The sequence below is a fragment of the Psittacula echo genome (genome assembly GCF_963264785.1).
Source record: "Psittacula echo genome assembly, chromosome: 5".
Taxonomy (NCBI): domain Eukaryota; kingdom Metazoa; phylum Chordata; class Aves; order Psittaciformes; family Psittacidae; genus Psittacula; species Psittacula echo.
Window position 1 is genome coordinate 30,392,217 of NC_137739.1, and position 25,699 is coordinate 30,417,915.

General features: G+C 39.2%; 1 protein-coding gene across 2 annotated transcripts in view; it reads left to right on the forward strand.

Moving 5' to 3' along the window:
* GALNT18 (polypeptide N-acetylgalactosaminyltransferase 18) overlaps positions 1-25,699 on the forward strand; it is a gene marked incomplete at both ends in the record, with an annotated part of 237,466 nt that overhangs the window by 148,257 nt on the left and 63,510 nt on the right. For both annotated transcript variants that reach the window (XM_080619470.1, XM_080619471.1), the window contains 3 exons: positions 10,189-10,372; positions 11,272-11,469; positions 14,147-14,261. In XM_080619470.1, coding sequence (XP_080475596.1) covers positions 10,189-10,372; positions 11,272-11,469; positions 14,147-14,261 — 497 coding nt within the window. The remainder of the gene's footprint in view (positions 1-10,188; positions 10,373-11,271; positions 11,470-14,146; positions 14,262-25,699) is intronic.

Here is a 25,699-nt window from a genome sequence, read left to right on the forward strand (position 1 = left end):
AATTGGTATTATCCAACCTGTTCTTGTTTGCATTGCCAGCAATGTAGTAGCCATTAGAACAGTGAACAAAATTTGCTCATACTGGTATAATTTGCCGCCTTTTTTTTTTTTTCTTCCAACTGTTGACAGAAACATCTTTTGTTACAGCAGCAGAGCTGCATTCAAAAACAAGTCCTTTTTGTGAATTAATGCCATCTGTCAAAAGAGCCCTCCTGTCCAGGCAGGCTGTGTTTCTCCTTGGTATGCTGAGTGCTGCGTTGCTAGTGCTGGGGTGAATTGCATTCTTCCACAAGCGTCAGTCCACCTTTGAAAGGAGAAAATAAGAGCAGGTCAACCAACCTGATCACAGGTAGTCAAGAAATCAATCCTTCTAACTTGAGATACGGACAGAACATTTTGCATCTGATGTGTTAAGAGTTGTTTGATAGAGTTAGAGTCATTCATTCAAAGCAAGAGCTGGTAATTCTACATTTGGACAAGGTTAAAAAAAATGCCTGCAGAAGGTGGTTTGTTTTTTTATCCTTGAGGATGATCTCACAGTATCATAAGGTTTGGTGCATGCTAGCTACTGTTTTGCTCCCAAGTAAGTAATTCTGTGCAATGACTATAAGGTTGGGTTATAATTTCTGACGTAAAGTAAGATCTCATAAAAAACAGTATAGAACACAAGGCTAAATCCTATTTATTAAAAGCAAACTCTGTCTTTTAATGTTGCATGGCATTCTTTCAAATAACTCTTTAATAGTGAATGTTACTTAATACTGTTTAATTTGACCTACTTTGAGTCAAGGGTTGGATTGCTGAGGTCCCTTCCAACCGGAAGTATTCTGTGATTACTTTCTCTTTCCTCTTCCTTTTATAGCCCTGTTCTCACCTTCTTGCTGCTAGAGAAAGGTTTGATTCAGAGAGGAATATAAGCAGCTCTCTTCCATACATTTCTAACTGCATATTTGCATATTACATTTTTAATGTAACTTACATGACTGATATCCTCTGATTCCACTCCAGAAATAAAGTAGTTACACTTGGACTATTGTGTTTTAATTGGCAGTTTCCTTTTCCTTATGAATCTGTTACCATCACATGAACTGCCATGCTGTTTCTTGTAGTCATAATTACTTATCAAGTTTACAGTATGCAAGTGGCTTGCTGCATCTTATGGGTGGAGAAATACGGAATATTTCTAATGTGCTCTTTAGATCATATTTTTCTAGATTCATAGAGCCTTCTCTAGCTCCGTTCAGGCATTTAGTTTCTTTTTCTGAATAGTGATTTTTCTGTTCCGTGCATGTCCAAGAAATAGACTAGAATTAAATCCTCTATACTGAAAAAACAAGCCAGTTGGATTACTGGGAACAGCTGCTATCCAGCTGGGACTAGAACTCATTTCTCAGGTGGTTCTCTTTACCATTTAAAGGTCATTTTACAGATTAACCGAGGAACACCAAGAAATGAGATTATGAACTCAGAATTTTGGCAGCGGTGAATTTGCCAGTATAACACTGTATCCGCTCTAATGCATGACCTTGGTGCTTGTGTACTCCTCACTTTGTGGCTCCATTCTAAAACTATTGTATCCAAATGAACATCAGAAGCCATTCTAGCATTAGATGTGATATTAATATCTGATTTCAGTGATAGTGCCTGTTCCAGACCAGGTTTAACCACTGTTTTGGTCACATTATTGTAGCCATAATATAACCAGTAACAGTCCCTGAATGGAAAGCAGTCATACACAGTAAATGAGTGGAATAGTGCTCCTGCTGAGATTAATTCAAGCATCCAACAAGCAGAAAGTCGAGTGGAACAGTTAAGAATATATAGTTACAAATCTGTGTTTAAAGATATCCAGAAGATTTAAACACTTTTCTGTTGAAAGGGTTCTAGGTATTGCCATGAAGAGATGGATATATAGCAGCCTCTGTCCCCTTGCATTGTTGTTTGTATGGCAGTTGTTAACTATTGGCAGCGCTTGGAAAGTCCCTGTTCTACTTTCAGCTTGTGTTTTAATGTTTGCTAGTATAAGAACATACACACAGCTGGCTTTTATTGTCAATTGTGAACTTTCTAATTTGGGAATTTTATAAGCTAAGAAAAGAAATTTTGTGCTTTTTTTGAAGTCCTGTCTTGCTGCATCCACTTAAATTCATTAAACAGCTGGAAGGAGTGTTCACCTGGAAGATTTTTTTTTCCCCTCTTATGATGTTAATGCTTACCTTTAGTAATCTCTACTCTGTTCTCAGAGGTAAGCATGTGAGTCTCTCCCATTGTTAGAGGAATGGAAGAGCCATGTTAAATTCCTTTGTTGCAATGAATCTGTTGACATGAACAGATCTATGGCTGTCAGCTGCCTCTTAGTCACTCAGTGATGTGGTTGAGGTCTTGCATCTGCTCTGAGTTCTCTGGGCTCCATACAGGCCATGGCTCCAACTGCAGAATCACAGCCCCAGGGAAATCATGCAGTGTGTCATGGTTTAAGCCCAGCTGGTAACTCAGAACCACGCAGCCGCTTGCTCATTCCTCCCCTTTCTCCTCTCCCCTCGCTCTAGGGAGGAGAATCGAAAGAATGTAACTCCCACGGGTTGAGATAAGAACAGTCCAGTAACTAAGGTGTAACACAAACCACTGCTGCTGTCACCAATAATAATAATGATAAGGGAAATAACAAGGGAAGAGAATACAACCGCTCACCACCTGCCGACCGATACCCCGCCCGACCGAGCAGTGATCTAGCCCTTCTAGGTAACTGCACCCAGTTTATATAGTGGGCATGATGTGCTGTGGTATGGAATACCTCTTTGGTTAGTTTGGGTCAGGTGTCCTGTCTCTGCTTCCTCTCGGCATCCCCTCCTTCCTGGCAGAGCATGAGACTCAGAAAGCCCTTGGTCAGAGTAAACATTCTGACCAGCAACTAAAAACATCGGTGTTATCAGCACTGTTCCCAGGCTGAAAGTCAAAACCACAGCACTGCACCAGCTACTAAGAAGGAGAAAAATGACTACTACTGTTGAACCCAGGACACAGTGTTAGTGTGCTGCCCTGAGATTTGGGAGACTCAGGTTCTGTTCTCCCACCTTCTGCAGCTTCCAGTCTGACCTTGAAGATTCATGTGGCATCTTGATTTGTCTCCCTGTCTTGCAAAGTGTTGTGAGACATTCTGCTGCTAGAATGGGGGCTCAGTGATACTTATGACAGGATGCACCTTAGGGCAGAAATGAGTGCTGTCTTTGAACAGCACTCAATAAATAATAAAAGAAAAATAAAAGGGATTTACAGCCCTTATTATAAAGACATTACTACAAAGGAATAGTTCTAACAAAAATAACAGGTATTTCTTTCTTCAGTATCTGCCTCCTCCATAACATGGTGTTCAGCTGTCACAGTTTTCAAAATATGATTTTTATTGTTCTTTCCATACTATTGGGATTTTTTAAGATGCAGCAGTATTTCTACTTAATGATGGAAGGGTAGTATCCCACTTTCATGGCTGGGATTAGAACTATGCATCATTTAGAAAGAAAACAAAATGAACCCAACTAGCATACTTGTGTATCTGATTGCTCAAGGAGTAGTTGGTGGCATGGGTCTCTTCTGCAAAGCCTGTTTTGTGCTGGGAGGTGTGCTAGTTTACTGATTACTATTTTGAAGTGCCTTATTTGCTAGTACATGGTTCTCATGCTAGCAGTTCCCAGGACCTTACAACCAACAAGAGGATTCAGTGAAGTGTCCACCTGAGCTCTTTCCATACATAGACATGATGTTTGTGAGAGGACCTGAGAACAGATCAAAGCAGCTCCTGTCAAACCCTTTGAAAGCAATGTGTGCTCCCCACTCCTTTGTACTAGATGCTCCTGGGCAATCAAAAGAGTGTGTGTTTGAGTGCAGGGGCTGAGAGGGGAAATGTATGTTTTTCTCCTGCTTTACTGTGGGAGAGGGGTGCTGTTCATGTGCTAGACTAAAGAAATCTTTGGCTTGTAGCAAAAGGTGTGAGCTGGAATGAATTGTTGTAGGCCTTATTTATCTTAATAGACCTCGGGAGGTCTGACAGCACTTTGGATTTTTCTTTGCAAGGGATGTGACTGTTCATTATCATGTGAAAGTTCATTACGATGTCTTGCTTTACATGCGGATAGCCTGAACTTCTGAGATTAGATTATGCATCTCTATCAACAATACAAGTTAGGTATAGTAATGGAGGAAAAGGACTGTACTGCTTTTTTGTTTCTGAGGTCTGTCCAAGTCAATTCCTTGCATTACATTGGTAATTTCCCTTGGGTGGTTTATCTATTACCAGATAACTTGAGGTTATTAAATACGTGTGCGCAGCAGGCCCTCCTTATCTGTTTGTACATTGTTGCCCTCTGTTGCAGACATTCTGTATACACATGTGCATTACAAATGACATGCCTCTTATCTGGTTATAAATATTTTCCATTTGGAATTATCTTCTTCTGCTACAGAGACGAGAGGTGATCACTTGAGCATGGAAGATAAGGGGCCAAAGGAATGGAAAATAAAAATTATGAAGCTCTGAGCTGCATACGAAATAAGAGACAATCCAGTGTACAAGCCTATTAGATAAAGTGCTGCAAACAGTTCTCCTTATATGCCTAGCTGCTGTCATGAATTCAAGTCATTACATGAATTCAGGTTGTATGCCTACAGAGTGACTGAGGGGGAGGAGGGGCTTCGGTTTTGTTTATTTTTTTCAGCAAACCTGGTATAACAGGCTTTATTATTTACCAGAAAGAAAGTTAGCTATGTTAATACATTTTGTTTTTCTGAAGGCTATGAAATTGTTATTGGAAGAGTGGAAAAGCAGCTCTTCCTGTTCCTAAGACTTTAGGCCACAAATAATCAGATAAAGAAGACAGAAAAGCCTTGGTTTAATTGGTTTGTGTGAATTCTGTCTTTTTTCCAGCTTACTTGCCTTTCATGCAGAAGGAAGATGTAACTGATAAGATGCTCCTGGTATGGCAGTAGCTCTCATGGTGTACTGACTTTTTGTGCTCGGCCAGTTGTCTGTTCTGCCTTGGGGCAAAGCAGTGGATCCTATTCTGACCTATTGCACAGGGTGTTCGGGAAGGCCCTGGGATCCTTTCCAGGAGCAAACTGACCAGTGGACTCTTGGACTCAAAATGGGCAGTAGCTCTGCTGTATTTCTGCAGCTGCTGTAATGATTTGCCTGTAAAAGTGTCCTTTATATTCCTAGAAAATACCCAGCATGGTTCTTTACCTGAAGACCAGTGTGCCTTCGAGGCAGCTCAATGAACACACAAAGCTAAAGCATAAAAATAATGAATTGGCATGATTTTGCCCCTTTCATATAATGTGTCAGTCCACAATTTTTGGCACAGGGAGGACACTGTTACATTAAGCCCCTTTCTGTATTAAAGAATAATTTCTTTCCCTTCACAGTAAAAAAAGACATATTTGTGCTAAGTGCTGAGGTTAAAGAGGGACATGGTAGTTCCTGGCCTTTGACGTGGAAATAGATATTTCCCTAAAGGTAAAAGTACAAGGCTTGCAGAGATGGCAATAACATCCAGTGTGCATTCTGCTGCACCAGAGTCAGCAGGGATTTTTAGACTTTAGAAAATGCATAAAGTTACGAGTTTAGTTAGTTAGTTAGTTTTCACTTTAGCTCCATTGGTAAAATTAAAGCTAAGACGAAAAGTCGGTAAAATGCATGTCTCAGCAAAGCTAAGTGTCGGACTTCAAAAGTATAATTGTTCTGAGAGATGTGAGGACTCATTTAAGCACAGAGAATGAGAGTACATTAAAGCATGAAAGTTATTGAAAGTGAGGCTTAATTGCGTGTTCTTTAAGCTACTTCTCTATGAACGGAAGGCAGTAATTTATTATTTGTGACAACATTGTTTGTATCAATAACTTTAAAATTTGAAGTCTGGAGACAGATTCACAGCTGCTGTAGGACACTGGAGTAAGGAGCTAAGGCACCTTATATCATTGAGCAACTAGCCCGGTAACTTCCCAGTTTAGGGAGGGTAGAGGCATACAAAGCATAGGGCCACTTGGATGTGACGAGATGAAGAGCATGGTGCGTAGGTGGTTTTCCCTCTGAGAAACTCCCTGGGGCATATGAGAGAAATCTTTTGCTTATTATCTGGCTTGCTGCAACCCCTTCAAAGAAAAAGCAGTTCTGTGGTCCAGATTGCCCCTCTGAGATAGGACTGGCAACTCACACAAGCCAAGCAAGCTGCAGTACTGTAAGGAGAACAGTTGCCAGGGCCAATGTCAAGTTGCCGTTCTCTCAGACCGTATCCTGAAAGGGAGATGGCTTGTGAAGGGATTCTTATGACCTGAATGATCCCTTCACATATGATCTCTGTACCTGTGGGATGGCTGTTAGCTTCTAAATCCTTATGCTCTCTGCTTCTGCCACTTCCTAAGACCAGAAAGTTGCATGAATTATTTAGGGCTGCTTTGTCATGATGAATAGGGGAATTTGACAAAATATTTGTAAAGTTGTTTTAAAAACAATCTCTTAGAAATATTAGAACTTAATTATGTTAATATTAAACGTAATTAGGGCACATTAATTATGCTTTCTACATTTCTGAGTGTTGTGCTTTCCAGACACCTGTACCATAGAGAGACAGGTGGTGGAGGGCAACATAGACAAGCGCCAGATCACCATGTTCCTGTTCCTTATATGGCTGTTCTTTCTCTGCAATTGCAGACACTCATTCAGCTCAGTCAAATTGAGTCCTTATTTGAGAGCTTCTGCGCTGAAAGGCAAACACATCTATCTTTATAAGCCTGTTTGTTTCCATAATTAGAAATTGAATCAACAGTGTATTGAAGATGACACATTTGTTCATTCCCCTTCTTCTCCCTATGGTGGCATAAAGCAGCGAAGCACAATAACTAATAAAAAAGACTGTTTATTATACAAGGCAACATATCTGAAGTGGGAAAAAACAGAGCATGGGTAAAAAATACATTGCTGAAGACCATCAGTGCCATCACAAATGGTATGATCAGTTCTAGGGGGAGAATCCCATTATTCAGTCCAGCTGGGCAGGATGCTCTAAAACTGTCAAAGACAATTGAACTCAGATTTCTCATGCAAAACTCAGGAAAATGTGGAATACGTGGAAAAAAACTAACTTAAAGTGTCCTGCTTAGGGCATCTTTAATATTCTTCCAAAAATAGTGACTTTTTTAGCTTCATTTACATGTCTGCTGTATCCTGTGGCTGACTGAAAATGGTGCCTTTTTTAGTAGACTTATCTTTTCTTCTGGGAGAGTCTGCCCAATAGGTTTTGTAAGACAAAGGGTGTGCAGAACACTCTGCTCAGCACTCTGCCTGTGCAAAACAAGGCTAATCTGTTTCAAATAACAAAGGCCAGAAAATGCCTGACTGCAAAATACTTATTTGTCACTGCTTGTGGGCCAGTATTGAGGATTAGGTAAAGTGCAGCACATTCCTCTGCCTCCTGAGGCTGATACTGAAGCCCAGCAATGGATTCCTCCGTACTGACTGACTGTGGGTAAGCCTCCAAGGTTCCCTTGAGACTCTCAGGCCATTCACATTATTTGCAAAAAGCTGCAGCATAACCAGAAAATTAGAAGTGCGTACTGCCTAGTAAATGTCACAGCTATAACGTGCAGCTGAAGTCATGCTGGTGGCAAGCCAAGATTTGGGTTCCATTCCATTTCCACCTATTTCCACCTAGCTGTGAAAAAGATTTTGTGTTTACTCAGGCTTATAAAGTCAGTCCACATTAGGAAAATTATATGACACGAGTAAGAATAGCCTGCTTGCTAAAAATGAAGATGATTGAGGGAACAATGACTCTATCAAGGGTACTGATTTTCGAGTCCTTGATTAGAGCCTGCTTTCCTTTTATGTATTTTGTACTCAGTGGTGATGCTGCATTGTTGTGGCAAATAAAGCTTCCTGCTATTGCAAAGCTAATGAACAGCCACTTAACCGAGAACAGAGCTTTCATCTTCATGTTTTGATAGTCGCCCTCCACAGTGTTCGATTTTGGGAATAGAGAGCTGTTTTGCACTATTTTTAGGGTGGGCACAATTTCAGTAACATAAATTCTTTCGAATCTATAGTGCTGTTAGCTAGTAGTTGGTCTGATAGTTTCGTGTTTGCTGCAAATCTCTGTGTTAGGGGATGAACAGTAAGAATATGGGCTTTGCAAAAGCATCATAGAAAACCTGAGTATGATTTTTTTTTCACTTCATAGAAGAAACAAAAAGTATATTGATCAATACGCAGCAAATCTAATACAAAGTAGAATAGTGCTCTGTGCTATGTGTAAGTGCGTTGTGTTGTTTATTCAAGGTGATACAATCACAGATAAACAATTTGAATAGATATTGTAGAAAATTCTAGGAATATATTGAGTCCATTCCTAAAGTACAGCTTCAGTTTAAGTACTGTGATGGGCATGGTCATCAGATCATTTCTTTGAAATTCTTGTTCTTTATGAAAAACTTTGGTATTCTCTCTCTTCTGTGCTGAGACTTCATTTACTCAAAGGTATGTGGCAGGCATGCACAGTCCTGCAGCGCCAGTGGAACTGGCTGCAAGAGCATGATGCCTGGTGGTCTGTATAGAGGGGTAAATTTAAGGAGTCTCTGTTCTGACCATCTTGTCCTTTCCTTCATATCCTCAAGGAACTAGGTTCACTAAGGTCAAACAGGTTCTAACAATCTTTAGATTAGAAGACCAACAGCTTTGTTCCTCTTTGTCAGCCTAAGAGTGGACATATCGCCTCTTTTCCAAGGATGAACATTTCATGTGGCCAATAAAGTGTGCTTGCTTTTAATTCCCTGTTGCATTAACCATTCCAGTGTGCGTGTTGTCCTGATCTGTTTGAGTTGCCCATTTCCCAGAGTGGTTGGCTTATCATGGGTTCAGTGGAGAAATACAGCCCTGGCATGCAGCTAGGAGCAGATTGCGCTGCTAATGCCAGCAAAACAATAGAAGACAAAGTCTCATTGATTTAGTTTAAAAGAAAAACCCTGTTGTGTTTTATTAGGAAGCAGTCTAGGCCAGAAGGTGTGACAGGGGTTGTACCCCCTCCCACACTGCTTACTGCTGGGTGCTGCTCTTTCCTCCACTGGACTCCAGTGCCATCCCTTGTCTGATGCAGCTCCCCCACAGCTCAGTGCCCCCAGGCGCTAGCTACTGGCAAAATGCAGAGAAAAAGAAAACTGCTGTTCTCTAAAGATTAAAGTCTAAATAGACTGAAAAGAAGAAGTAAATGTGGTGATCCCATTTCATAGAAATGGGGAATTGATTATGGAGAAGCTGAAGATTTCACAGAACGGGCTAGGCAGCACTGAGCTTTTAATGCAGATTTGATAATCACAAGAGCATTACTGTGCATCACAGCAAAGAAATTTTTGGATTTATGGAGAGATTTGGAAGAAAGACAACTTAATAGTACCAAGGGAATTCTGAGTGGTGCCATAACATATAATACAGCAATGCTAATAAGCAATAGTGGTGAACAGTGTTTTCAGTTAATACTGCTGATGAACAGCCTATTTCAGCTCTCCAAATTGGATTTTCTCATGCAATGGTCTTTAAACCAGAGATATGATAGCTGTTGATTTAAAAGTTATCAGACTTAAATAAGGAATGATTCTCCTCCAGTACTTTACTGGTCTTTGTTCTGCTATGCAAAGAGCAGAATTCATGGAACTTCTCAGTAGACATAAAAAAGAGTTGTCAAATTTATAAAGAAAAATGGAAAACGGATAAATAATTAATTTTATTCATACTTTTTCCTTGAAATATTGGCAAAGGAAGTTCATGGTCAATAGCTGAGCATATTTTTCTGGAAATATATGATAGTAATCTTGTTTGTTGCTACAGTAACATAATATGCACTTATGAAGCTGTGGTACTTTATGATTGAGTGCTTCATTTCATATGTTAATATTAAACAGTCAGGATTCTGATGTCAATCATGTAGGCTAAGTAGTTAAACCTGGAATTTTTTATTACTATATAATTTATGGTCCTTCTACTTTTTGTTTGCTTCCTTTTAGACCTGACTATTTCAGAATTCTCAGTAGTTAAATCAAAAGGGAGTAATTCCTTGTGTGAAGACTTCTGTTTTGCTGAAAGAACAGATTTTTACATCTTGTCTTGCTGGTACTGCTTAGTGACATCTAATTCTTTCCTTTCCACAGAAGAACTCAAGGAGAAACTAAAGAAGTATGTTGATGAAGTGAATGCCCGTAAGCCTGATTTCATCAAGGTTGTTCGACACAGCAAACAAGAGGGGCTGATTCGATCTCGAGTTAGTGGATGGAGAGTAGCCACAGCACCTGTAGTTGCTCTCTTTGATGCTCATGTGGAATTCAATGTAGGATGGTATGTCTCTCCTTGAATTTTTCTGACCACTTTTCCAAGCGCTGTTCATAGATTACTGACTGGCATTTCTCTTGCATGTAGAGGGTGAGTTAGCATTCTGTTCATTTTAATGAAGATTCAGACACAACTATGGACATAAGCGTGAAAAATGTATTTGGGCTGCATAACATAATCTAGATCATTTTTATAGTGAGAGTTATCTGCTGGTCTAATTACAATGGCTGTAAAATATATTGGAAAACTCCATGTTAAAAACTTCCTCCTATAATGTAGCCCTTTGGCCATGGGGGCAAATTAATCTTCTTTTAATTAAAAATGTTATGTTTCTTTTATGTTCCACAGTGTAAACAAAGAAGTGTCATTCTGGCACTAAGGTTGCTGCTCTGTGCAAAAGTAACACGTAACTAAACCATCTATTTTAACTTGTCCAGTCTGGATTTAGTATCTCTGTTGCTCCTTGAGTAAAAAACATGGTAAAAAGGCAAGAGCTTCTGTCCTTAGGATAGATCTATTATTAACTCTGATCTTGATGTCCTTGGTAATATTGAGAGCCTGAAGTTATCATCATTTGGTATAAATGCTCTATGATATGCAGATAATAATTTCTTCCATTCACCAGCTAACATCAAGGTTAATAATAGGGCATCCTAGATAAAATATTGCAGTGTGTTATTTTTGGGCAGATCCCGCACTGTTGAACCTCAATCTCAAAGCAGAGGGAGCTCTGAATGGCTAACAGCTGTAGACTTTGCCACTTCTGAAATACACAGCTGCTGTTTCTTTGGGGGGTTGGACTAGATGACCTCTAAAGGTCCCTTCCAGCCCAAAGTATTCTGTGATGACAATCGGTGCTATGCTTCTATTTATGTAATCTTAACATTGTTTTTCCCTTTTTTTAGGGCTGAGCCAGTGCTCACTAGGATAAAAGAAAACAGAAAAAGAGTAATTTCTCCATCATTTGATAATATTAAGTATGATAATTTTGAAATAGAGGAGTATCCCCTGTCAGCACAGGGGTTTGACTGGGAGCTATGGTGCCGATACTTGAACCCTCCTAAATCGTGGTGGAAACTGGAAAACACAACTGCTCCAATAAGGTAACGTGCAACTGTGACCTAGATTAGAGCGTCACTGGCGATGCTCATTTAGATACAACAGATGGAGAATGGTCTCAGCTATGTAATAGGTTTTACTGACTGTAACATTAAATTAGTTAAATGTCCTTGAGGTGTCCTCTTGAGCTTTTGTCCTTGGCCTCTTCACAGTCATTTAGAAAACTTCTGTTTGCAGTAGACCTTTTAAAATATGTTTCCTTGTTATTTGCATGGATCAAAACACATAGCCTAAGTAAAATGGTAGACTTGAATGCTCAGCAGCACTGCTTTCTCCAAATGTCTTGTCTGCTAATTTAGTCGTAATGGGCCAGAAACAGAATTTTCCTTACAATGCATTATATAAACAGAACTGATCTGACAGTTGTCTGATCAGTTATACTATAAAAATATATATATATTAAATAATATATATAATTAATATATATATAAAATTATATTAAATAAAAGTATATATAAAACTATACTGTCACATAGTTTTATAGCTGTGTTATGTCCTAGGAGTTAATGCTGGTCCACTGATAGTGTGTGAGCTAAGCCTGTATTAGATCCTTGCTTTGGTACAATATAGCTCTGTAATTTCTTATAATTTAGAATACTGTTATGTTGGTACAGAACAATACCCTTATCTCAGGGAGGAGAGTAAGTGCTTCTGAATCCTCAGCAGCAATGCTAGATTCCAGGACTTTCTTCTACCTATGCATTCATACCAAGGAGGTCACCGGTACCTATACTCTAGCTCTCTGCAGAAAGAAGTATGAAGACTGCTCTCACCAGCTGCAAAGCAGAACCTCAAGTAGCAGTGACAGCATAAGGGGGGCACCACTACCAGTCAGTTTCCATGCAGTCAGTGTAAGGGGTATCTTTCATCCAGTAGTTCTGTCTTTTCAGGTGAGTAGCTCTTTTCTAGAGTTGTCAGTTTAAACACTTAATACTACACTAGAATTGGACCTAGAATTGGAAAGTGAAAGATAAAAATTAACAGGTTTGCCACAGACATATATAAAAAGTGGTAGCAATTTCCACATCGTTAGAAATTATCAGTGTTAACGAACTCTGTTAACATTATGAAAAGCTTCAAATATTCTACTAAGTCCTGGAGAGGCAAGCTTTCTATAGTAATTATGGTGACTTTTTAGACTAGAAGTTTTTAACTCATATTAAGGACCATATCTACTTTTCCATTTTACCCCAGAACTCTGTTCTACGTGAGGACTGTGGAATGAGTGTCCTTTATGAATACTGGATGTTTAGGTTTGTTCCTTACCCCTTTCCCTGGTGCCTTTTATTCAGTGCAACACACTGCATGTGTGTGCTGGATAATTAAAAAAACCCACAAAAGCTACATGTATCAATTGTTGGCTTCTGTCATACTTCCAGAATGCTTCCAGAATTATAACAAAGGGAAGCAGGTACTATGAAAAATACTTTAAAAAAAACCCACCAAAAGCAATAGTACTTTGTCATAAAAGAAGCGTAATTTTTGAAATTACATTAGCTGCTATTTTCTTTATTAATAAATACATCAGAAATAGTCTTTCATTGCTATAAAGTGGGTACTATAGCACTTCAGATTAATAGCACAATGTTTGAAAAGTCCTTGATTAGAGTAAGCATTACTTGGCAACAACTATAAACATCAGTGTGTTATCAGCACTGTTCGCAGACTAAAGTTGAAAACACGGCACTGCACCAGCTACTAGGAAGGAGAAAAATAACTGCTACAGGTGAACCCAAGACACATAAATATATAGATTTCTCTAGAATTGTGTAGTCTGTGATTAAGACATCCTATAGTTGTAGCTTGAATGTTCCTAGTAAAGGCAGGATGATTTTCCCTGTATTGCTAGTTAATATCCTGTTGTTATCAGAGTTCCTGATACCAGCATAATAGTCAGAAAATATATTTTTAATCTTTGCCATTGTGGATTATAAGGTAGGAGAAAAATGCAAAAGCTAAATGACTCTATTCTACTCCTCTGCATCTCATAACAGTAAAATTGTACTCTCTGTGCCTGAGCTCTTACTCTTACCTTCTTAAGATTGGCTCAGCATAGTAAAAGTTGGTTAATTCAGGTCATAGCATAAATAGAGCTTAACTGATTTGGTAAAGATATATGGCTTGTTTAAATTTGGTTAAGAACAATGAACTAATGTTACAGTATGATTGTAAGGGCAGACTTTTCTTCATTCTGTGTTACAGAACCTTATCTGGATGTTCCTATTCAAGAAATTATCTTCTTTTACATAAACTTACAGACACAGGTTTTCTTAGCTGTAGATTAACCTGGCTTCTGTGCATCATTGGGTATCCTTGTTAATTATCCCAGACAAGAAACCTGAGGACTTAGCAGGAACAAAGACTAGAATGGCTGGTGCCTCAGAAACAAAGTTGGGGCTCGTGCATCTAGTATTGCTAGCACTAAAATCCTGCCTATTCTGGTGAATATGTATGTCCAGTAATTTCGAGTCTGTTTTCCTTTAATGGTGCTTATTCCCCATAGAATCGAGAAGATTAGGAAACAAAGCTGAATAAATCTGTTTGAGAGACACCGCCCTATGAATCCATCTTAACACACTATTTAAATATAATTATGTCTGAATTATAAAATTGTTCATATTCTGTCTGCTAATTTTGTTTGCTGGTGATTTATTTTTCCAGAAGTCCTGCATTGATTGGATGCTTCATAGTAGATAGAGAATATTTCCAAGAGATTGGCTTACTGGATGAAGGCATGGAAGTATACGGAGGAGAGAATGTAGAGCTTGGGATCCGGGTAAGGAACATAACCAACCAACACTGGTGGCTTACACTTAAAATACAACTTGCTTCTTACTGCAGGGTTAAAAACAGTCAAAAATGTATGAATTACGGCATACAAAGAATGCAGAGGGATCCACAGCTTTGCTACAAATTGTATTTGGTTGGTGGGGAGGGGTGCAAAAAAAAAGGAAAAGCTAAAGAACTATCTGGAACAAGGATAGAAATACAGAATTTGTTATTATTCTTTCATTCAAGTAACAGTGTTAGAGTTCTGTAGAGGTGATACCTAAGCTTCATTGCTTACCTATGATCCCAGACTCAGTAAGGAGGATAGTTTCTCACAAGCTTAATGGAAAAGGCCTTTCTAGATTACTCATTTAAAATAGGAAAATCGCTGTGGAGCAAACTGGAATATATAGGAATTTATGCTGCCTTTCCTCTGGAGGGCAATTAAGATATTCATAAAATGCATAAGTGCACATATTTTCTTTTTCCATCATATATTCATCTGTTTACCATAATGTGGTATTGTGCATGATTTGTGTACTTCTTTCTGTATCTCTTCACAGCTAAATACCATTCTGAAAATACAGCACTGTTCTGTTTGAGAATCTTTCAGGGTTTTGATACAGCAGAAATTCTTAGATACATAAGTGGTCATGAAAAATGCTGTGATCTGTGATTATAAAATAAATCCTGAACTCTGCTATGAAATCTTAGTGGAAGCTTATATTTTGTGCTTTCTCGTTGCTAGAATACAAGCATGCTGTTGTACAATAGCAACAACAACAACAACAACAAAATTATTTAAAAAATACAGAATTCTCTGCTGAGCTGTGAGATGTAACAAAAAATACTAATTTATACTTCTGGTTTCCTGAAATTCTTGTTCTCCCACCTGTCAGAGATAAAGTGATATTGCAGCAAGACAGGGAGGGAGAAATTCAAGGCTGCTTCTTTTAGTAACACCATCCTCCTCTCTGGGAGGGCCAGATAGCTGCCTTCTGTTCCCAAAACCTGATTTTGCTGCTCAGTGTTGTCTTGAGTTGAAAATTAGTGTCACATCAATTTTTCTTTTCTCTATTCAACTGACAAAACCATTGTCTCCTTGTGAGTATGAGGAGTCTTACCTAGTTTTGTGTCATGATATATATATGATGTGCAGTTTCCTATACTTAGCCTTGCAGAAGTTGGCTGGGAAGAGTACTTTGATAGACGAGACCAGAGAGACACAAATCTCTGTGTAACTGAAACTTTGGAGTAGACTGGATCACTGGAACTAGGCCCAACACTGCTGTGGTTTCCTTATGGCTTTTTGTCTGTCTCTAGGGAAGCAGTGCCTGATCTACATAAAATACTTTTGTCTGTAACAGATTGTAGTGTGCAAAGTAGCATAATTGTCTGCTCCCTCATCTGACTTTCTCCTAGCTTGGGTCTGTGTTCCTGGCTATATCAAAACAAATTATGCAGCTACAATGAACAGTTTTTTCAGTAGTTTATTACCATCTCTTCTTAATTCTCAGTATATGCCAGACAATACCAGGATGAATGTAAATGTCCATTGCAATGTTAGAGTTTCTGGGAAGCACAGTATTATTTCTACAGATGTTAGTTTGAATAGCAAACTCCTTCCATCAGCTGCCTTCTTCTGGCACACACCTGGGGCTAAACACCATGTCTTGGTAAAATACAAGTGGCTGCTTCAAATGTGCTTTCATATTTTGGTAGGCAGCCATGTCATTCAGGTGCTGCCTAAGCACTTGTCCTAGAGATCCAGCTCTCAGAGGCTGCCTTTCATTTGCTTTAGCTAGGGCTACATAGAAAATTGTAATCAGCACGTGAGTTCAGGCCAGATGGTCTGTCTCTGCTGCTGAACTATGTTTTCATCTCTGCAGCACTGAACAGTCATCTCTAGATTACTTGTGTTGCTTTCAGCTGCGAGGCCTACAATGAACCACTTAATAAAGACATTGCTCTACAAAACCTACATTATAATGACAATATTAGTACAATAAATAATGTTTCCATTTTAAAATGGTGTTCTCCAGTCCATGACTACTGATTGCTCACTTGTTTCATCTTTCATTGTCATTTTCCTTTTTCAGGAAGTCTCTAGCTTCATCTAGCTCTTCATCAGGGACTGTAGTGATAGGACAAGGGGTAACAGGTTCAGACTTAAACAGAAGTTCAGGTTAGGTATTAGGAAGAAGTTCTTTACTGTGAGGGTGATGAGGCAGTGGAACAAGTTGTCCAAAGAACTGGTAAATGACCCATCCCTGGCAGTGTTCAAAGCCAGGTTGGATGGGCCTTGGAGCAACCTAGTTTAGTGGAAGCTGTCCCTGCCTATGGCAGGGAAGTTGGAACTAGGTGATTTTACGGTCCTTTCCAACCCAAATCATTCTATGATTTTGTGATTCTGTGATACATGTACTCTTCTGCTGTCTGATACGCATTATCATATAGGGGTGGAGAAGCAGACACTTGTGTGCCCAAACTGGCCTGGTATTGAGGCTCGCCAAGAACAGGATGTTGTGTATCATATTCTCTAATATGATGGAGTTGATATCTAGTGAAATTTCCTGAATTTTTTCATGGCTTGAATTTCTGAGCCCGTTCTTTGCAGTATTTAGGCACTGGAAGTCAGTTCTTTCATTGAGTAATTTTATGCATAAGCATATAAGACAAACATCTGAAGGAATAGGAAAGGTTACTTTTAAATAGAAACAGCAGCATCAGCTAGGATCATTTGAGCTACCTGTTTACCTTAAGCATTCCAAGTAGAGCATGGTCCTGTGTCCATATATTATTAATTTTGTTCCAGAGGATGTAATCTACTGTGAGACAAACTTGTAGTAGTAGACCAGCTGCAGTATGATGTGATTACAGGACTAAGTAAATCGCAATCTCTGTGCCTATGGACAGAGCCAAACCCTTGTTCTCCATTTGCTTTCTTAGCAGCTGCATCTTCAGTGATGACAGATAAGATTTAATCTCACATCTGAGATGCTTCTGAGAAGCAAAGTCTACCTATTTAGGATTTCTTTTTGCTATAAAGAAGAAACCACCACTGTGTCTTCTGGAATCCTGAAATGGTTTGTTTTCAACTGAACTGATGGGGTTTTCACTGTGCAGGGACAGGAATTAGACCCTGACAAAATGGAGACTTATTCCACTATCATCTCCCAGGAGGTATTTTGTCATCTCATCATCTGGACAAATATCTAGTTATTTGTGTTACATGAGTGCAAGAAAATCCCCAGGTACTGGAAACTGTATCTGAAGCATCCACTGTCAGTAAGCTGTAACAAGCCACAGACAACACGTCTCTGATTGGAGGATTATTCTCTTGACTCTGATGAATTAGTTTCTCTATTCAGCTCTATTTGTCACTAATCTGGTGTATTATTTTAGCTTCTAAGATTTCTACCCTTGTCTGTGGTTTTGTAGTAGCATTTGTAAAATATTAAACACATATTATTAAATAAATATTAATAGAGTTCTGGTGCCTTGAGCTAGAAGCTGACAGATGAATTCAAAATATGAATGCATTTCGAATCTTAGAAGCAATGCTGTATGTTTTCCTCGAGCAAGTATTTTCTTGCAAAGCTATTTATTTGCCCTACAAGAGGGTTGCTGCAAGACTTGACAGCATCATTTCTAGCAGGTCAGTCACTTTATCTGGGATTTTTCAAAGATTCATTTTCTGTGCCCCAGAATCATATTCTTGAATTCATGTTAGGATGAGTAATGCTTCTTTTTGGTTTATGTTCAATCATTCCCAGTTGAATGGACTTAAGTGTGCTTTTAAGGGACCAGATTGCATTTGGAGGGCAAACTGGAATCACATTGCTTATCCAAGAGACCAAATAGGTACTGTATTAGTAATTGCCTTATGGCGATGACAGAATGAGAGTGTAAGGCTGGTGTTTCTCACTGTTACTTGAGCTCTGCTTCTGGGCTGTGCTTGCACAAGCACTACTTATGATTACAGAAGCCCCTACAAATCCATTGCAATCAATTGGATCCCGCACTAGATCGTTCAAGTCTAGTTTTCAGTAGGCTTCTTAAAGGTCTGTTCCAATTCCTAGTGAAGTCAGCAGAAGACTTTCTGTCAAGAGCAAGCCTGTAACAATAATTTTGTCTGTTAAAGCAGACTGCATGTTTGGTAAAGCTTCCAAATACCTGTTACAAGGAATTTGTTTGTACCCCTTTTAAGGATGCCTGAACAAATACTCAGTGATTTGCCTCTGGTCACAGACTAAGTTGTCAAGGGACATACAAGGGAATGTAAGCTCAGGCTTAGGCTTAGAGTAATTATGTATATCACAAAGACTTCGTGTTGCAGATGAATTCATGTTCCCAGGGATATAATGGCTCTGTTAAATGTGTAAGAGGAAATTTTTTTTGAATGTAATAGCTCTTTAAGGGAAAAGGAATGAGTCTTGCTCCCACTAAACAGTATATCAAGACTTAACATCAGCTGACCCAGGAGGAAAATTGCATTTATATTTCAAACTGAGTGTGGCACATGACTTTTATACAGTATATTACCATAGTGAAATTAGTTGTATTTACAATAAAATAAGATATAATAAATATCTCTGGTTCATTTCTTATTAGTCCAGCAGTTTGTCTATAGATCTTATGTGAAGCAGATGCTTTTACTGTTAATGAAGAACTAGAGGAATGTAGTATATGAACAGAGATGAAGAAATGAGTTATTTGAGCAGAAAATTGTTCCAATGTTCTTCAGGGTCATGTCCATTACGATAGAGTCCCTCTGTTGCAGGGCAAGAAGATGTGAAGTCGTGCCTCTCCCTCATCTGTTTGGATTTTTTTTTAATTCAAGAGGTGACTTTGGTTTCCTTGGGTTTGTTTATTTGGTTTTGTTGAGGTTTTTTTGAGGTGGCAGATACTGGGGGATGGGGATTTTTGTTTGTTTGGTTGGTTTTGAGGGGTTTTTTTGAAGGTGCTTCTGGCCCTTACTATGGGTTTTTTTTCCCCTTTTTTAACTTCCCCCCACTCCAACTTCTGGAATCATGATTCTTTTGTGGATGATTTTCTGGCAAAGAACGGCCACATACCCAGATCAGCAAGTGCCTACGTGGAGTTTGACATGAACCAAGGGACAATTAAAGGTGAAGGAGGATGGGAGCGAGGCACTGGGAGTGAGAATCCCAGCAAGATAAGAAGGAGCTGGAATTTACTGAGTTGCTAAACTGAGGACTGTTGGAAAACTTTGAAGGTCAGGTTCTCACACCTGTGCTTAACCAATTATATGTTAGTTGTTAAGGGCCTCACAGATATGTATCCAATCACAATGGGCCAAGTTAGTGTAAACAACTTTAAGAAATAGTATATAAAGAGTTAGTTTTCTATAATAAATGGCTTTTGTCTGATCACATTGATCTCCGACTGAGTCCATTCCACAACAATTCTTCATTGCAGGCAAGTTAAACCAGTCTCTCATATGATGCATAGAAGCCCATTGCTGGCTTACAGGTCCAGTCGTTTCCAATCCAAAGTGTTTGTGTATCCCAATTGTTTTGCACCTGTATCTCTTTCTTAAAACACACCTTTGCAAGAGTGTTCTTTTTGATAATCACGAGGAAGTGCAGATATTTACATTTGGCCCAAAGTCTCTGTATTGATCTGAAAACTTTTTGGAGTTTTTCCTTTTTCCCTAGAAGTTTTCAGCAATTTTAGCTGTCAGTGTTTCTAATACTTGCCATGAATTATGTGACACCGTAAACATATTAAACGTAAGTAGATGTCTGTTTTTATTAAGGAAAGCCTTTGCACAGTTGTCCTGGTTTTGGCTGGGATAGAGTTAATTTTCTTTTCAGTATCTGGTACAGTGCTGTGTGTTGGATTTAGGACAAGAATAATGTTGATAACACATCAATGTTTTAGTTGTTGCTAGCAGTGTTCGTACTAAGTCAAGGGCTTTTTTATCTCTCAACCTACCCCGCCAGGCTGGGGGTGCAGAAGAAGCAGGGAGGGGACACTGCCAGGACAGCTGACCCCAGCTGACCTAAGGCGTATCCCACACCATATAGAATGATGCTCTGCATAAAACATAAAGGGAAAGCTGGCCAGGGGCTGCTGCTCAGGAGCTGGCTGGACATCAGTTGGTGGGTGGTGGGCAATTGCAGTGTGCCTCACTTGTTTTGTGTATTCTAATTATTCTATCATTATTGTTATTATTTTCCCTTCCTTTTCTATTCTATTCTAAACTGTCTTAACCTCAACCCATGAATTTTCCAGTTCTCTTCCCCACGGCAGGCAGTAAGTGGCTGTGTGGTGTTTAGCTGCCTGCCAGGTTAAACCACGACAGCAGTGTACAAGGCTAGGGTGCAGTGTTACAACACAGAGGCTTAAACAGCTATGCTGTCTTACATTTTCTTCTTGCCATCCTCTTGTTCTCACTCTTGCAGCACGCTTTGGCTCTGCCAGCATAGTTGTCTGAAGGCTGCCCCGTACCCATTGTCTCTCAACACCTCCAGAAGTAAACTTTCACGTTGTGTTTTTTAAACTGCAAGGTTAATTTTAATGTTAATCAGTTTGTGATTTACCATGCTGCCTCACAAACTCCTGTGTTAGGAGAACTGAGAGGCAGCTGTGCCAAAAGGTAGAAATGACTGGGAGGGAACAAAGACAGTGAGGGGATTTTTTCTATGAGCTGTTGTATAATGAAACTGTTTGCACAGGGTGAGCTGGGTGATGTGTCATGTGTGCATAGCATCCCTTTTTGTCTTTGCTGCTGGGTCCCCTTTCATGGCACTCCACTGAGCAATATAGATCTTCCCTGAATTCCCTTCAGAAAAATGAATCTAGACGTTGCTCATTCTTGCACTTCCAGCTACTGTCACTTGCTGTGGTCTTAAAGCCATGGTTTTGACTTGATTTTAGTAAGTAGGCCATAACCCTTCCCAGTAAGGAATGATTTGTTGTATGGAAAAAAATCCTTATTGTATGATCACAAGCGCCATTCAGCAGTATTAGGTTGATGATGTGCTAAGGGAGTGCTGAGAAGTACAAGAATAAATATATTCTTAGTTGCTACTTTTAGATGACATTTAAATAGTGCTTTTAAAGACAGTGATTTCTCTTTATTTTTATCCATTTTGTGAATAATGAAGAGGTGATTTGTATACTGAACTCTGGAAGAAAAGTTTGTAAAGATTGGTCGAATGCTACTTTTTACAAGATGCAGCCAATGCTTATCACAGCCCATGCTTTCACCAAGATAAAAATCGTTCCTTGGCACTGCAAGTATGGCATAAGTACTTGCCTAGCACCTTGTGTAACCAGTAGTGTCTTTTCTCTGAGATTAATGTTGTTTTGGAAAGTACCTCACTGTGTTAACAACCTGAATCCCAAAATGACACAGACTAAATCTCTGTTTACAGGGTCAGAATTCCAACAGGAAAAAAACCCAAACCAGCCTCTATTGAGAATAAAATAAGGAATTGTCATGCCTCCAAACAGGTGCCAGTCATGACATCAACATAAACTGGCTTTCTATGACTTGTTCTGTATTTGTGTCAAACCTGCAGTGGAATAGTTGTTTTTTTTTGCCTTAATTTTGCCTGTGAATGCCTCAGCAGGTAACTTGCAGCTACAGCATGTGTAATTATACATACAGCCAGCATTAACCAGTGAATCATTTTTGTGGTTTTGCTCTTTCTGGGGAGAGAACATTTTATTAGCTGCTCCCACAGGAAAGCAAACGATTGATAACAGCACCAGCTAACATGGCATCACTATACCCTGCAAAGAAGGAGAATGAGACACTTGGAGATTTCTCACTTTTTTTTTTTTTTTTGCTTTTTCATTGGTTGTGCCATGTGGTTGCATTTTGCCAACTGGGCAGCAATATAGACATCTTGATGTTTTATGAGAGGAAATTGTTGTGTATAGTGGCATGGCATGGAAAGAAGCAAAACAGTTTAAGTCAATGCACACAAATCAGCAGACTCAGGTGAGATGCAGATTAATTAGTGCATTATTATGAGGTAGCCTCATGTTTAGTATCTTTCTACACTTTCAAGTCACGGTATGGTGGCAATGCCACTGTAGATTCTGGTATTACAATTCTTCATGGCTTAGTCTGTGAAGATTCCATATTTGTTTTAACATGTGTTGTGGTTTGTCCCCAGCTGGGAAGTAAGCCCTACAGAGCTGCTCACTCACTCCCCTCTGGGTGGGGTGGGGGAGAGAATTGGAAGGGTAAAAGTGAGAAAAAGCATGAGATAAAGACATTTTAATAGGTAAAGCAAACACTGCACACACAAGCAAAGCAAAACCAGGAATTCATTAACAACCTTTCATGATCAGGCAGGTAGGTGTTCAGCTGTCTCTAGGACAGCAGGGCTACATCACACGTAATGTGTTTCTCTCCTGGGGAGAGAAATGCCGTCACTCCCGATGCCCCCACTTTTCTTCTTCTTCCCTCAGCTTTATATGCTAAGCATGATGCCATATGGTGTGAAGTATCCCTTGGGTCAGCTGTGGTCAGCTGTCCTGGCTGTGTCCCCTCCCAGTCCTTATGCACACTCAGCCCGCTCGCTGGTGGGGTGGTGCGAGGAGCAGAAAAGATCTTGGCTCTGTGCAAGCACTGCTCAGCAGTAAGGAAAACATGTCTGTGTTGTCAGCGCTGTTTCCAGCACCAGTCCAGTCTAGTTTGGAAAGAGGCTGAGGGAAAAGGAGTCTCTCTCTACGGCTTCCTGAGGAAGGGCAGTGGAGAGCGAGAGTGCTGATGTCTTCTCCCTGTATCAGGTGATAGGACGCATGGGAATGTTTCAAAACTGCATCACGGGAGGTTCAGACTGAACATTAGGAAGTATTTCTTAACTGAGACAGCCGTCAAATGCTTCCTAGAGGGATGGGCAATGTCCCAGGCCTGTCACTCTTTAAGAGGCGTTTGGACAATGCCCTTAGTATCATGCTTTAGGTCTTGATCAGCCCTGAATTGGTCAGGCAGTTGGACTAGATGATCTTCCAACTGAAAATATCCTAGTCTAGTGTAGTCTATTCTTAGCTTGGTATTCTGGTACTTCAGGATCAAGTCTTGAGGATTAGTGCAAGATTAACAAGTCTGATCAAGCTGCATGTACAGCTGTGGTAAAGGAGAGAAAGATGAAAACATAAAAGATGGACAGTGCAGTAAGTTGCTTCATGAATACTAAACCAGTGGTGGTCCAGTTATTGAGCTTGCTGCTTTTTTGCCTTTTAAGATGAAAAGTGATTTCTTTTACGTCCTATTCATGACTTAAACTTGGCAATGTAGTGATTTACATGTTGGTTATTTCCTGTGCATAGCAGTGAGATAGACACATTTGAAAGAAAACTGAATGAAGCCATATGTGCTCAGTGACCCTTGAAGCATGTTATCTCCTGGTAACACAAGGCATTTACTAGTTGCTGCAATTGTAAACACAACGTGTAGTTTAACAATATGTTGTAAAAGTTTCGCAGCTCATGAAGATATGTGCAAAGTTAATCCCCACAGAACAACACAATTTAAAAAGTACATAATGAAGCAATTAGCTAAAAGAGGAAGGAAACTACTGACAATTTAATATGGGAAGAATCTTTGCATGTGTTACACTTTCAATTAGAGTGTTTTATAAAGGCACAATTAATGTAAAGTGATGCCTATGAGGCAATTAATGATGACTTCAGAAGTAATATTTAAGGGATAATTTGCATTTTAAAAATTGAGAGCTGCTCTAGTTAAAGCCTTTTATTTCCTTTTAAATAGTCTTCTAGACTTTGGGGTGTTTTTGTAGGTTGCTTACAGTTTCACATTATTATCAGCTCAGTTACGGAAAAAGCTATTCTCTCACACACAAATAGTTAGGTTTACCTGAAAGTATGTCAGGCTTGAATACTGATAAGTACAATAGGATTCAGAAACCTCGCAGGGCTTCAGTAAAACAGATGAAGTCATTTTAAAAATCTCTCTCTAGTCTCCAGCTTCTCTGTGGATAACGTTCTGAGCTGTGACCATAGGCAGACATCTCTTGAAATCAAGTTACACCCTCTGCAGGGGTACACGCCAATGGCATGGCTTCCTTTTCCAGCCCATTCAGCATCTGGAAGCAAGGAGTACACTGGAATCATACTTTCTTTCTCTTTCTGTCCACCTATATTCTAATTTTCTAATTCCGAGTTTATGTGACTTAGGCCAGGACTCTGTGTTTAATTCTACTGTTTGGGGAGACTTCTTCAATTTGACGAAGCTATTTGAGACCAGTGGAATAAGCAAAGCTGTGCATGGCTGCTTCCTGAACTGGGGGAAAGTTAGCCAAATCCATCAGTGCTTGTCACTACTGCAGTTATTTAGTGAAGATCATCTGACTTTAGTGGAGATATAACCTAAATAAAGATTAATGTATTTCATCCAGTAAGTAGATTTCTAGGTTTAGAGAGACAGATACCCAAATGTATATGACAATCCAAAATCTTTCACGCTGCAATCCAAAACCCACTGATTGATGTTGGAAACATGAACATTGATTTCAGTGATCTTTGTATCTCACCATTCTCTCTGTCCTTTCTGCAGTCACCTGTCAAGGTAGCAAAATAAAGATGCAAGCCCAAAATGATCACAGACTTAGGTCATGGCATTGAATAAAAATAATTTTTTCATACTTGCCTGTAAAGCATCAAACTCATTATTGGTTATCAGTAAACTATTAATAGTAATGACAAAGGTTAACAAGATTCACAAATATTTTTGTATTAAATTGTTCCCCCAGATATATTTTAAAGATATTGGTGACTGTTTGTTTGTATCCACAGTAGTAATTCACACTGACTTTTTATCTTCAGGGCATCTTTAATGAGTTGTTCCAATTTTGTGATTTTCAGACTTCACAGAAGCTAGAAATTGCTTCAGCTTTTTGAGAAATCACTTAATAATTAGACAGTTTTGTTTGCAGTCCAAATGAAATGATGGTTTCAAACAAGGTCACATCAGTTCATGGAGAAACTGCATGATGTGTGTAAGTTTAATGAATGCAGTACATGCTAATAAACTGCTCAGCATCATGTAGGGTTTATTTTATTAGATTAAGCTACCACAACATGAAAAGAAGACTCAGTGATTAAAAAGATGAAAAGAAACATTTTTAATGAAGAAGTGTTGTGTCATTTTATAATGAAGTACAAATTAAATATTCAAGAGAGGATCAGCTTCAGAGTTGTAATCGATTTGATGAAATATGCAAATTCAAATATGTTTAAATGTAATTGAAAAGGATTTACTAAAGGATGTGGATTTAAAAATAAAACTAAACAGAAATTGAGACTTTGTCTAGTGAAACAGATTTTCCAGATGTGAATGGAATTTGCTCCCAAAAAAATTTTAAGCAGATTGACTTAGACATTTCTAAGGCTGAGTGAGTCCCTGCTGCACACTGAAAGCTGTGCAGATGGTATCAC